We start from the raw sequence: 13,796 nt of genomic DNA, 5'->3' as shown, positions 1-13,796 counted from the left end.
ACAACCTTCAGTGTAGATGTTGATACAATTAGAGGTATTTAATGACAAACCAGAGGAAAATAAAGCTGCTTAATAGGAAGTTTGGTCCATTCAGGCTCAAGTTTATAAAAGGCAACAAGAATCTGCAGATATTTAAGCAACAACTTTGATCTGTTTGATGGAACAGAGTTAAGCTAAAGATTTACTATAACAGCTGAATTTATATGGAGACTGATGTTCAAAGTTTTATCACTAAAACACACTTTGAAATTGCTTCTGATCCCAGTATTAATAGCTAGAAATAATAATAGTTGATGAAAATATTTTAAATGTTCAATCAAAATAGTCTAAAATTTTTTATCTGACAGGTTTATCTAGAACTTCAATGCAGTTGTTGCTTTGAGACCCAGTCAATTTTTTTTTAAAGCATTTTAAGCTGCTATATAGAGAAAAAAAAAACTTTGGAAATCCTGGTAGTTTTCAGAGTTCATATTTGAATTATAAACAGAGATATGAAGATCAGGATTTAACTTGATCAAATATAGAAATTATAAGGCAGTTCTGGAAAACATAGTTCTAAAGGTAAATTACCTGAAAAACACAAACAACAAAAAAAAATGGGGAAATTAATATTTTTCCAAGATTATTTTTTTTGCATTTTCACAGAAGCTGAGAAAAAAAAAATCTCATATTCCCTAAAAGCCACAAGCAAACATTTAATTAGATCCTTCTCAGGCAAAAATATGTCAGATTACAGGAAATAGAAGTCATCTAATCAGTCCCTGATCTTATTTGCAGTTTAGAAAATGTTGGGAATGTAAACCACATCATGATTGACTTATTTCCTCGGACAAAGAAAACCTAGAATGTATTTTATCTACAAATCTTCCCATCTAGTTTGTGCGTCTCCTGAATGTAGCCTCAGGCCAGCCATTTTGTTTTGATTTCTTCCCCTCACAGGATGCCGTCACGACACAAACTTAGTGCACTACTATCTGATTTTCATGCTTGCATATTTTAATGCACTTTTGCTAACGCCAGCTTCCAGGTAGGAGAGGTTGGGTGTGTTTAGGCTCACACCACATCCGCACTGGTTTCTGTGGGACGCTGCCAACATGTTTACATTCAGGGAACAAGCTTCTGACCCCCACAGATTATGAGAACCAGAGTTTTCATACGTTTTTAGACAAGCAGTCTTAAAATTGCAGCTGCCTCCCACAGACACCAGATGATGTGGCCTGTTTGTAATAGCTGCCATGTTTATTTAGTAATCATTTGTTTTCTGTTTAGTCGAGAAAAGCTTTGAAACTGGATTTGTAGTTTTTTTTAACAGTTTTTTTTTTTTTCTAAAATGTGAATGAATTAAAGCTGCAGTTTGGCTTTTTGGGAAATATGACTATTTGAGCTTTTTTTATATAGAAGTAGGACGGCCACAGAAAGCAAAATAAATACAATCTGAAAGTAATGTTTTAACGACTAAATCCAGCCGTTAAAACAGTGGCAGCAATATTTCCTAAAATGTCAAACTTTTTTTGGGTTGGGGGGGGGGGGGGGGGGGATCATGTCAGTTTTAGCTTTTTTATGAATGTGGTTCATTATGGACCTTTTTATTTTTTAATCATCCACACTCAGCAGCACCCCTTCCGTTAAAGAAGCTGCTTACTTATCGTTACTTTGAACTCATCTTCTCATGCTGACGCTTTCAGCTCCTCCATACCAGGAGTTTATGAATGCAGTGAACATTTCCTGTAACCATGGTTACAAATGAGTCGACATGATTTCATCTCCACGTCTGGACAACAGCCGCGAACCTTTTAAACAGAGAAAACATGATTTCCTGCAGGCTGTTCTAACAGAGGTAACTTATTTTGTAACGATAAAAGTAAAACTTTGTACTAATTTTCAAATAAAGAGGCTCTGACGCAACATTTTGTCTACTGAATTTATTGAATATTTTTACAATAATGAACAATAAGTGATTTTTTTTTTCCAGTAAAGTAAGATTTCCTTTGGAATTTTCTAACTTTATCTAGGATATTTACAGAGTTACAGAGAAAGGGGGGAAAAAAGTCAATATTGTTACAAAGTTCCAATGACCTCGTGCCTTCACATTCACAGCAGCCTTGTTATGCTTTAACAGCCTCATGGAGAGAGGATTGTAAAACTGGAGTGCATACTTCTTAGATGGCCCATATGTCGGAGCAGGAAGTGCACATCTGTCTAAACATAAAAAAAAAAGCAGCAAAGAATGACAATCTGAGAGAGGCAAGTGCATAGTGATCTGGTCCTGGAATCCACCAGTGATGAAAAGAGAAGCAAGTGTTTTTGATTCAGGGATCTCTCGATTACTGCTGGCATTCAGGCACATCTTGGTAATCACCACTAAAGTGTATCTAATGCTCCCAGGATTCAGTGTTTTTCTTAAAAGCAGGATTAGAGGAAAAAGAAAAAAAACCCACCAGCATTCTGCTGACACCTGGTGGTGGAAATAGAGTAATGCAGATTGTCTGGAGTTCTCTCACTGCTTATTGAGGCTCCAGAGTGGATCCAGGCTACTGAGCGGGTCGCTGCCGTCATCGCCGCGGGTCCCGTGGATGCCCTGACCTTCAGCTGGCTGCAGGAAGTTCTGCTTGGTCACCCGCTGCTTCCCTCGACCTCCTCCCTCCAGGGAGAAAGCCTCAGGCGTCATAGAGGCCAGAAGCTCCAGCGATGAAAGAGCCTGAGCAGAGGATGAACCGATGGAGGGTACAGACTCTGGGGCTGGCTGATGGTTAGGTGCTGGTGGAGTAGATGGGGAGAGATTATCCAGGCCGTTTGGGGGTGGAGGAGAGTGAGTGGAAGAGGTGAGAGGTGGGCTTAAGGATGAGGGAGGCTGAGAATCTGCTAGAGGACAAGGCTCCTGTGACAACTGCAAGCCCCCTATGGGGTCCAGCTGTGGTGACATAGCTCCAAACTGCTCCTCCAGCCCGCAGTAGGCACTACCCTCCATGGTGGGGTCTGCGCTGGGTGGGCGGATGCTGAGCTTGGCGATGGTTGCTTGAATGGAGCTGATGGGCATGTCGCCTCCAAGGACAAGATCCTGCTGGGACTCTTGTCTGGAGTAAGGCTGAGGAATGGGTTCACAAAAAAAGACAAATGTTACAATTTAATAGAAAAAAACAGTATAATGAAGACCCCTCCAACTACCACTTGTTCGTTTCTGATAATGGAGAACAAGTATCTGCTGACCAGAGCTCCTTTAAAAATGAAAAACAAGTAGAGACAAGATCAGGTTTGTCTTTAAATAATTAGAAAAGGGGATAAAAAAAAAAAAAAAAATTCTCTTAACATTGAGGGCTTTGAGGGACAGTATTATCTGGATCTTAATCTGACTGATCTTTGAACCAATTCAACTTTAACAACCTGTTACTGCAGCAGTAACAACACAGAGGTCTGTTCAATATGACTAAAAATATCCTCTGCAAGAAAACATTCCAAATTCTGACATTTCTACAAAGTTAACATAATAAATTGACCCCTTTTTATAGCTTGCATGTTGAAATGATGCTCATCCGTTTGCTTTTAGGCCATAAAACAGTTTGCCTCTGTTTGCCAGAGTAAAGCTTTCCTAAATGTAAATTGTTTTAAGATCCATTTTGTGCTGGGATTTGTATTTTTTTATCTAAACCAATAAACAGACTTGAAAGTAATTTTAAAAAAGTTTGAAAAACGAAAAATATTTGGAAACCTTTGTGGCTGCAGTGTTGGTGTTCTTGCTGTAGGTGGCAGTAGTGATTCCATGGCGCTGAAGGACCTGCTCAGCGTGCTTTAACACAGCTTCATAGCAAAACTTCAGGTGGAACTGGAGGCAGGAAAAAAACAAAAAAAACAAGTCCTTTAACATAGAAAAATGTTTATATCAAAGACTATTGATGATCTAAAGAACCTGGTAATTATAAAACAGGTCAAATGCAGATTATTTTCCAAATCAATGCTACAGGTTTGCATCTCACCTTCTCCTGCAGCATGTTCTTCCTCTGCTGTCTCATCTTCTTCACCAGCGATGGAAGGTCCGGGATGCCGTTTCCTGCCTCCAGCTCCTGCAGAGCCGCGTACAGCAGACAGAAGGCGCCGGTGCGTCCAACACCAGAGCTGAGGCAAAAAAAATCCACAAGCTGATATTGGCACCAATTTAACCAATAACCGCATGTGGGGATGTCTGGCAGCCTGATGTTTAACATATATGCAGCCATGTACAGCTGTTCATCCAACTAATGCAGCAGCTGCTGTCAGTGTTCAGAAGACAGAGTGCTTGAATAATGAAGAAATGAGCGCTGGTGCTTAAACATGCAAATCAGATGTTAAGTGTCTGGTACTGCATAACTCAGCTTACCTGCAGTGCACCACAACAGGAGTCTGTAAGGGCCTCTGGTGGAGGTAGTGTCCATGAACCTCCTGGATGAATCGCAGTAAATTGCTCTTGCAGTCAGGAAGACCCCTGGTTAAATAAGAAGCAGCAGCTTATTTTTCTATCTGAAGAAACTTTTTATGTTTGTAGCCTAGAGGACTTAACTATTCTTTGTCATTCTCTTCATTCAAAAAGAATGCAAAAAATGGCTTGTAGAGAGCCAAATTTGTGGGCACTAAGGTTTTCTGTGTGTATTTAAATCATTTTACAATTAATTTTTAATTATTTTACATGAATTGTATTTCTTAACCATAATGTTTTTTATGTAATTGGTATTGTAATTTTATATTGTGATTTTATACTTGTGTCTATTTTTAAGGTTGCCTTTTTTATACCTGGCTGGGGGACTACTGATTAAAATTAGCACTCCTTAGCTAACTCGGGTATATTTACATTGTTTTAATGTAGATTAATGTACACTGTCCCCTTTCAAATAAACAATAAATGAAATGAAAAATGAAATTAAAAGGTAGAACGTGACCGGTTTCTCTTTAATCTACTCCCATCATTGCTAAGATACTGAACTATGAGTGTTTTTGCTTTATTTGTCTGTTCCTTAAAACTGGGAACTACCTGCATTTTATCGTTAACCTCATAAAATAACATTCTGTTGTTCTTTATTTTCTGCTCTTATTTGTGGATTCAAAACATCTAACTATAAAAAATCCTGCAGTATGTTTCTTTTATTCTATGTTTCAGAAATTTTAGAATGAAGAAAAAGTCAGCAGAAGCCTTATAAAGTCTCTAAAACTTACAACTCTGGCCAGGATGTAAACTGGAGGTGGACGATGGTCCGCTTCAGGCTTTGGTCACGGTACTGCAAACTGATCATACGCTCCACATGTGTCGGTGTCATCTTCTGGGTGGTTAGGCTGAGTGTGATTGGTCCCTGAGAAAGCTGCTGGCCGCGCTCCGTAGGGAAGTAGTGTAAAACCTTTCCCTGGAAAACGAGCCATTAGCACAGTCACATATCTCTTCAGAAACCATTTAATTCATCATTATCACACTTTAAAACCTGCTACCTTGTTGAGTTCCTGCTCTGAAACCAGCATGACGATCAGCGAGACCTTTTGCTCGTACACCATCAGCCAGAAGTCTGCCGCAGTGCCGGTGAGCGGAGCCTGAGTGGCAATCAGGCGAGGGCAGTATGGCGACAAGCCGTCCACGAAGCTGGCGTTGATGTAGTCGTCTTTTCCTGACTGCAAAACCACCCGGTTTAAGTCGTAAGGCATGACATCATGGTGGCGGTTCTTCATAGCGTAGCAGCGGGCGATGGCGATGGACAGCTGCCGGGCGTCCTTCTCCTGCTGGTCCTGCAGCTCCTTCCAGCGGGCATCAAGCACTGACGCCCCTCCTTCGTTGTCTGAGGGGTTCTCCAGGGATTCTACCTGGGCTCGGTAAAGTTCCAGCTGGCTGTGAAGACGGGCCACACGCTCTGGGGCTTGGTACGGATCTCCCTGGATCAGAAGAACTTCCTGAGAGTTCTTCTTCCGACGTTCCCCATCCTGGGGGTCTGCTTTGGTGGGCTGGAGGACATTAGTGGGGGCCTTGGTGCCTCCGTGTTGGCTCTCTGGGCTGGAGGACAGGAGATCGTCTGTACTTGAGTTTTGCCGTTGAAACAGAGATGTGGATGGAGAAACGACAGACGGAGTAGAAAGACTGGATGGGGCTGCGCCTCCGGGGGTGGGAGCTGTTGGGTGAGGCGTCAGCCCCAGAGAGGCTGGGCCTGGAGACGGAGACGGGGAGGGGGAAGGCGAAGGGGCAACAGTGGCGGTTGGCTGGACTAATGCGGGGCCCCCAGGACACTGAGCGATCATGTGGGGAGCTGCAGGGGAGAGGGGGGCGACTCCAGGGGGCTGCTGGGGGCCAACTGGGGGCCCACTGGCCCCTGATGCTGAGGGGTAGAGGTTAGGAGGTTGGGCGTGGCTCATAGGAAGAGAAACCGGGGGTTGTTGGAGAGCCGTGGGCTGTGGTGCCAAAGGCTGCTGAGGCATCATTAGAGCTCCACCTGGGTAGCAAGCCCCCCCAGGGTGAGGCTGCGCTTGGTTGGGCATCTGCATGGGATGCCCTGAAGGCTGACCAGGTATGGGCTGATGCTGTGCAGCTAGAGTACTCTGAGGAATCTGGGGCCCGGGTCCTCTGGGCAGGTTGATCTGGGGACCAGACGGTAGAAGAGGCTGAGATGGAGGCGGCATCTGAGGATGCATGGTGGGGGGAAGGGCCCGACCAGCTGGGGGAATGTAGTTATGTGACACCGGTGGGTTTGTTTGACTCGTTGGCGGCAACTGCACTCTGTGAACACCTGGCATTTGCATCTGTGGGTGTGGAAGAACATGCTGGGCACTGGGAGGGACTGGGATTGGTTGATGCTGTGGCATCTGTTGGTGGGCGAGTCCAGAGGGCATCTGTTGGTTGGGGTATGGCGAATAGGGGGCAGACAAAGGAGGTGCAGGGTGAGAAGTTGAAGATGGAGGAGGTGCGGCTTGGGGAGGCCCAGGGACAGAGCCTGGCATCATCCGAGGTTGCTGCTGGGGTACAAAGTTTTGTGGAATCTGGTAGCCTTGAGGTACCTGAGGTCGGGGAGGAAAACCGTTCTGTTGATGTTGCTGAAGCGGACCTGGAAAAACCTGCTGATAATTTGGAGGCTGAGATGGAATATACCCAGGGGCGTAAACTTGCTGAGTTGGGATAGAAGGACCAGGAGGGGCCCTTGGTCCAGACTGGTACCCCTGAGGAAAAGGTTGGCCCATAGGCGGTGGGTACTGCTGTGGATGCTTCTGCTGCTGTGATTGAGGGGAAGGGGCCTGACCTGGGACCTGAACATGTGCTCCTGAGTGAGGCATCATGTGGGGGTATGCTCCAATCTGAGCTACAGAGTACCCGGTTGAGGCAGGGGGAGGGACAGGAAGGTGTGGCGTGGGGGTGTAGCTCGGGATAGGAGCCTGAATGCTGTCCACAGTGGTGGTGGAGGGGCGGATGGGAACCGGGGCCACAAGGCCTTGTTGAGGAGCCTGAGGAGATGGAGCCCGATAACCAGACACAACTGGCTGGGGGGGCATTTGTGGTGGCCTATGATGAGCCATCTGTGGGTGAGGCATGCGTGGCAGGGGGCCTTGTGCAGGTAGAGCCCCTGAAGTAGGAAACTGTGCAATTCTTGCCAGGAGCTCAGGAGGTGGAAGGTTGGGAGGGAAGTGAGGATGGCCTGTAGCAGGAGCGCCCGGCCAAGGCAGAAAGCCGCCTCCAGTGCCAGGCAGGCGACCAGCAGCAGAGGGGAGCGAAGGAATGTCAGGGGGGAGGCTCCGAAGGTCCTCAGGTAGGTCGCCCCCTAAAGCCATGATGGCTGCATTGAGCTGGGCCAGCTCTGGATCCTCGAGACTAGAGGAAGTCGAGTCTACATCAGACCCTCTGGGCTTCAGGGAGGGCTTAGCAGCTGTGGGCCGCGCTGGAGGCCTTTTATCTCTGCAAAAGCAAAGGTGATGTTTTAAATACAAAGATGTAACCAGAGGTGATCTAAAACCATAATATCATTTCAGGAATAATCCTTACTTTTCCAAGAGGGGCTTCCTCTCCTCTGCCCTGGTCTGACACAGGGTCTTGGCTTTGTCCAGCAAACGTGACGCCTTGGTCTCCAGGTCATCGTAGAACTCCTTGCCCTCCTGGGACTTCTTCATCAGGTCTTCGTAGGCTTCGTATGAGCCCACCAGTCCCTGGACCGTACTGTTCCACTGCTGCTCTGTCTGGTTTAGGCCCTTGCGTACGGATGCGTACTGAACGTTCGCATCGGTCAGGGCCTTCAGGATATTTTCCTGTGCCGACAGGTTCTGGTCGATGTAGACCTTTACCTGCTCATACTTCTTCAGCTGTTCCTCAAATATACGCTGGAGGGAGACAAATTCCATTTAAAATTAAAATTCAGTAGACTTTTTTTTTTTTTAAAGAAACAATGCAGTGAGGTACTGTCGTTGTAGCATGGAGTAACGTACCTTCATGTCTGCTCTGTCTGTGGTAACAAGAGTAGAGGTGATGTCGTCGGTCTGAATGAGGTCACGGAGCTGTTTCTCCAAAGAACCCCTTTGCTCCCTCATCTCCTGAACCTTTCCAAGGATCCGCTTCATACGCTGCAGTCCCGCCATTTCCTCTAAAAAAACAGTTTATATCAGTTACCCCTTCGTAGCCATGTACTGACTAATACCGACTCACCTACACCCTTACCTTCGCTGAGCTGCGGTCTTGGCAAGGCCTCTCTGAGACTTTCCAATGGCCCCCCCAGCAGGCGCAGGTTGCTGATGTGCAGATTCATTGCCCTGTGTAGCTCCGTGTTGGTAAAGCTGGCCTTCTCATGGGCCTCCATGTACTTCTCAAGGTCCCTCTGAATCTCAGCCAGAGCTTGGCTCTGCCCAGCCGGATGAATCTCAGCTGCAGTGGGACCGCATGCTTCCTGAAGGGCTCGCTCGCCCCCTTCGTCCTCTTCCAGCACATCTCGGATCTCCTTCAGCGAAGATTCCACATCGGTAAAGACTCCCGAGAGAACTGCAAACCCAAAGATATGTGGTTCAAGCATCTAAATCTGACCTAGCGTCTTAAAACAGCCTAGCTTCTCTTTGAGCTTTTCAGTACTTTTGCCATGTTTTAACCACAAAGTTCTTATAACTGAATGAGATTGTGATCAACAAATATACAAAGTGGAGGGAATCTGTATAAGGTTTCTAGGTATATTTTCAAGGATATATCTTAATCATGGTTCTAAACACTATCTGCTAAGAGTGCTATACATTTTTAATCGCCCCAACGACTAAAGAGTCAGGCCAGTGATCTATGCAGCTTTCCTGGTTACAGCAGATCTGTCAGTTTATGTAAACTCCCTTTTCTTAAGTCGAGTTGCCCCTTGTGCTTTCCATTGTTAAATGACTGACAGGTCAGGTAAAGGTGCATGCCACACTTTTTCTTTTAGATTTTTTTTTAGGGCTGCAGCTATCAATTTATTTAGCAATCAGTTAATCTAGCAAATATATTTTCTGATTAAAATATAAAGAGATACATTTTAGTACAAACACATTTTTTTTTTTTTTTTTTTTTTTTTTTTTTACAGAACCTAATCAGGTGAAGCTAAAACTGAGCCACTAGATATTGAATATTTACAGATAGGAAACATTTTTCATCTTGGATGTGTTTTTATGTTGCAGTTTTGGTTCAAAAATTGTCAAATGGCATAAATCCTTTAAGCAAATGGCATACTAATCCAGTTACCAAATGAGATGAGGCTTATTCCGATAATCCATTAAATAACGGCGAGCAATAAAAAAAAATATCGCGATAGACACCTGATTACTATAAACAGAAAGTACATCCGATAGAATGGTCTATAATTTCACTGAAGTCCAACAAGCAAATGGAATTCTGGGGGATGTAGGCAGAGGAAAGGATTTAGCCTCTCTTTTTTTTTTTAAAGGTTAGACTTTAATAGAGTTAGGGTTACAACCTAATACTGTCTTTTATTTAATCTGGTCCTTATGTCAAATAGCTAAAAAAAAATTATTCGCTATCAACAGATATGAAACTTTGAAATCATGACGCAATTTTTAGCATATGGATAAAAAAAATCATCAAACCCATGTGATCCACAGTTCCCCATTCAGCCCTAGTTCCCATTAGTGAAACGTTTTACTGATGGACTTTAACAGATGGGTTTTTAAGGCTCTTTCTACTAACCCTGCATGGACTGAATGAGGCTCTTCACAGTGTCTGGCCGGACACTGAGAGCAGCACACTTCTCCATCAGAACCGGAGGGATGTGGTTGTACATGTCAAGGTTGTCAACAGATTCTGGCTCCAAGCCCAAAGAGTCCATAAACTGCCTGCAGGGAGATAATAAACCAGGTTGATGTAGGAAAATAAAATGTGACAGCAAGAATCTGTAGGATAAATCCTATTTGTTCACAGCCTGCTTATACAGAGATATATAATCACTCACTGTAAGGTTTCATTCTTGCCGTCAATCTTGGCCATGATGTCCCTCAGCAGCTTGGCTTTCTCCTCGCTGTTGAGGGAAGAAAAAGCAACATTTCTCAATTCCCAAAATCTGAGAATCTGAGATCATCACTTAAAAAGAGCCTACCTGTAGAGAGAAGAGGCCTCGTGGGCAGCCATGGGCACCAGTTTAGAAAACAGATCTGGTCCAGTGACACTGGGGTCCGTGGGATTGACCGGCAGAGCTTTCACCAACGGAGCCCCTTAGAAAAAAAAAAAAAAAAAGGCAACTATAACGCCAAAATCAGGGGAATCTTTTCTATCCATTTCATTTAAAACAACAGGCTTGGACCTCAGTAGCTGATAAAATTATCCAAATTCTGTAAAATCTAACAATATTTTCTATTATATCAGTTATGATATCATTTTAATGAAACATAAACTGAATATATTTGATCAGAGCTATTTTAGAATGAATATTGGAATTTGGCAGCCAGATTGTTCTTTATTTATGAGATTCGGCTTTTTTTTACATAAATTTAAAGTTGATCGCCACATGCCGATCCAACGGACTATATTACACGGCAGACAGATTTTAACACACAGAGTGCAACACGTTTACCAGTGGAATTCTGTTTCATTAAGTAAAACACACTATAACTTAAAAGTATAATTCCAAACTCTGTACATCCATATAACTAGTAAAATACATTTAAAGTTTATGCAAATCCATTTTTTGCCGGCATGGATTGTCTAACACATCAACATCTGTGTTACCTTTAACCGAAGCTAGAGTCTCCAGGGAGGGAACGGTCTCATGATAAATAAAGTCGTTGTCCTTTTTGGCAGAATTAAACCTGCAGATTGAAAAACATAAAATACACACACACGAAAAAAATAATTTTAAATACACGCCCTTTATCTAATTAGCCGTGATATTGTAGAAAATACTATTAATAAAAGACCCATTGCTCACTTTCCACCAATGACGTCCATGGTGAATTTCAAGGCCTCTTGCACGCTGTCAGGTTGACCCTGGATGAATCATGATAAATAAATAAAAAACTGATAATTAGAATAAAAATCAAATTTAAACAGTTTAATGCATTATTTGATAAAGAAGAACGTTACCTTAGCTAGCTTGATTGCTTCACTGAGTTTATCCAAGGAGCTCTGCAGATACGCCAACTGTAGGGAACAGAAGATTTGGTCATTTAGTTGAGAGAAAGACGTGATTTAGTAAAAAACAAGGATCACAAACTGGTAGCGCTGACTTAATTTAGCCTAGCCTGAGTACCAAGCGTTTCCCAATCTGATCCTTTTTTCCATACATTTAGATGTTTGAAGTAGCTTTACTTCAATAGTACCTGGACATGAAAAAGAGCAGAGAGCAAAGGACTGGCAATCCAACCAAGGAGAACAGCTTTAAGGCATGTGGCCTTAAAGCTGTGTTTTAACATCAGAAAGCCAACATCATGTTTAAAGGAAATTAAGAAATAAATAATTCAATATATATAATGAAACTATTTTATGAGTTTTACTTCAAGAAAATTAATGACAGAAATATTGAACTTCTGCTCAATATTCTGATTTAGATTTTTTTTTTACTGTCAGCTGGGTAATTGGGATTAAAAACTGTTAGGCAGTTTATTTACATTAGATGAGGATCTGCAGCCATTTTTTCTATGAGGACCAATAAATGCATCTAAAATTTCTCAAGTTACTCTCCATCTATGAACTGGTTTAAGTGAGCTTACACATAGAAGGGATAAAGAGATTAAATGTGTTTTTTTTACCTCAACTCAATTTTTATTTGTTTTCTTAATAATTATAAGCAGATAAAAACTTGACTATGAACTAGTTCCGCCTTTTTTAAAACTGCAAAGGTAAATGTACTTTCAAGTTAAATAAAAACTGTTGCATTTTTTTTATTTCAAACTCCTAAATATGTTTCATTAAATAGTTGGAACTGTAAATTTACAGTAATTTTTACTATTTTTCAAGTCTGTATTTTTAAAAGACGAAATTGTCCAGCGGCTGTTTCCAAACGAAATTTCTTTTTGTTTTATACTTGTGTAAACAAAATAACAAATAAAATCTGTCTAAAGTCTAAGTCTAAAAGTCTTAAACCAGCAAAGAACATCTGAAAAAACAATAACAGTAAAAGTTGAAGTAAAATCCAAGTCTTCACTCACCCGTTCTCCATATTTCTGCTGCTCCTCTGCCTGTTTTCCCATATGAAGCTGTCGGAAAAGAAATACGTCTCAAATTAAAGACCAATGCTTTGCATCCATGAACAAATCCCACTGAACCCTCCTGCAGATGCATCATAACTCTTGCCTATCAGCGACTCACATGTGCAATAGCAGCAAAGTAGTAAATCTTCATCTGAACCAGTTTCTTCCAGTCTTTCTGGATCTTTCCCAGCATGGAGGCTGTCTCAGAGTTCTCCAGAGCCCTGCAGGCCTCTTTATAATAATCCACTACCTACAGCACCGCAACAACACAAGTCAACATAAAAAAAAATAACAACAAGTGTTTCTGTTTCACTAATACATTCAACGTAACGGGAAAACGAACCTGAGCACTGATCCGAGCCACCAGGAAACTTTTCCTGTTGTCCAACATAGATTTCTCTAAAAGACACTCCTGAGCTTGGCCCTGGAAAACAGAAACAAATTGATGATATGCTCCATCATTGTGAGTAGACCTGCTAGGGTTTTTTTATTTTTTATTTATATAAGACCTACCAGCATGAGGTTGATGTTGAGGTTAAGAATCTGGTGGCTCATGTCCACGCTATAGTTGTGACTGAAATGGTCCCTTAGGTATGAGAACGCTCCGGCGGAGCACTGGAAGTGTGTGCAGGACACCTTCATCCCCTGAAAGCACAGCAGAGTCTGTCGCACCAAACAGGCAAACATGACAGTATTAATCTGTCAGAGCTACATCATACCTCCTCTGAAACCCTGTTATCCATGGCTCCCAACATGGAGTGCAGAGCTCCTGGAGAGAGTTCACAGATGGGTTGTAGGAGTTATAATACCAGAATATGCACATTTAATCACCACAATCTGTACAGTCTGAGCTGCATATTTCTGCAGTGCATCTCTAATAACTTAGTGTCCACCAAAGACTTTAACTATAAGAAGAATAACGTCATTAAATCCTCATTTGATCAAAAATATTTTCTTAACACTATTACAGCTTCTTAGAGGCCTGATGCAATTGATTGACATCCAGAAAGTCTATAATAATTCAGCTTGGATTACTGCATAAAATGAATGTTGGGTTTTCAAAAGTATTTGCACATTATAAGAATAATACCTGAAACAACCCAAAAAAAGTTAAACTTTTTTATATTTGGGTTATTTATTTTACATTTATTTGTAGACTTACTTAT

At 42.5% G+C, this 13,796-nt stretch overlaps 1 protein-coding gene across 1 annotated transcript in view; it reads right to left on the bottom strand.

The window, feature by feature from the left end:
• Window positions 1–1,907: 1,907 nt before the first annotated feature.
• Window positions 1,908–13,796, bottom strand: part of ptpn23a (protein tyrosine phosphatase, non-receptor type 23, a) — a 29,105-nt gene continuing 17,216 nt past the window's right edge. Inside the window, exons 5-24 of the mRNA XM_038282441.1 lie at window positions 13,350–13,399; window positions 13,144–13,275; window positions 12,974–13,054; window positions 12,749–12,880; window positions 12,589–12,636; window positions 11,525–11,581; window positions 11,370–11,428; window positions 11,171–11,250; window positions 10,542–10,656; window positions 10,398–10,463; window positions 10,136–10,281; window positions 8,639–8,956; window positions 8,410–8,564; window positions 7,973–8,304; window positions 5,449–7,885; window positions 5,182–5,366; window positions 4,352–4,456; window positions 3,972–4,110; window positions 3,707–3,820; window positions 1,908–3,085 (exon numbers count right to left, since the gene is read on the bottom strand). Coding sequence (XP_038138369.1) covers window positions 2,498–3,085; window positions 3,707–3,820; window positions 3,972–4,110; window positions 4,352–4,456; window positions 5,182–5,366; window positions 5,449–7,885; window positions 7,973–8,304; window positions 8,410–8,564; window positions 8,639–8,956; window positions 10,136–10,281; window positions 10,398–10,463; window positions 10,542–10,656; window positions 11,171–11,250; window positions 11,370–11,428; window positions 11,525–11,581; window positions 12,589–12,636; window positions 12,749–12,880; window positions 12,974–13,054; window positions 13,144–13,275; window positions 13,350–13,399 — 5,339 coding nt within the window. The 3' untranslated portion in view covers window positions 1,908–2,497. The remainder of the gene's footprint in view (window positions 3,086–3,706; window positions 3,821–3,971; window positions 4,111–4,351; window positions 4,457–5,181; window positions 5,367–5,448; window positions 7,886–7,972; window positions 8,305–8,409; window positions 8,565–8,638; window positions 8,957–10,135; window positions 10,282–10,397; window positions 10,464–10,541; window positions 10,657–11,170; window positions 11,251–11,369; window positions 11,429–11,524; window positions 11,582–12,588; window positions 12,637–12,748; window positions 12,881–12,973; window positions 13,055–13,143; window positions 13,276–13,349; window positions 13,400–13,796) is intronic.

The sequence above is a fragment of the Cyprinodon tularosa genome, unplaced genomic scaffold, assembly GCF_016077235.1.
Source record: "Cyprinodon tularosa strain WSP-4 unplaced genomic scaffold, ASM1607723v1 ctg183, whole genome shotgun sequence".
In the NCBI taxonomy this organism is placed as follows: domain Eukaryota; kingdom Metazoa; phylum Chordata; class Actinopteri; order Cyprinodontiformes; family Cyprinodontidae; genus Cyprinodon; species Cyprinodon tularosa.
The sequence above is the reverse complement of the archived record's forward strand: the minus strand, read 5'-3'. Positions and strand labels throughout refer to the sequence as shown.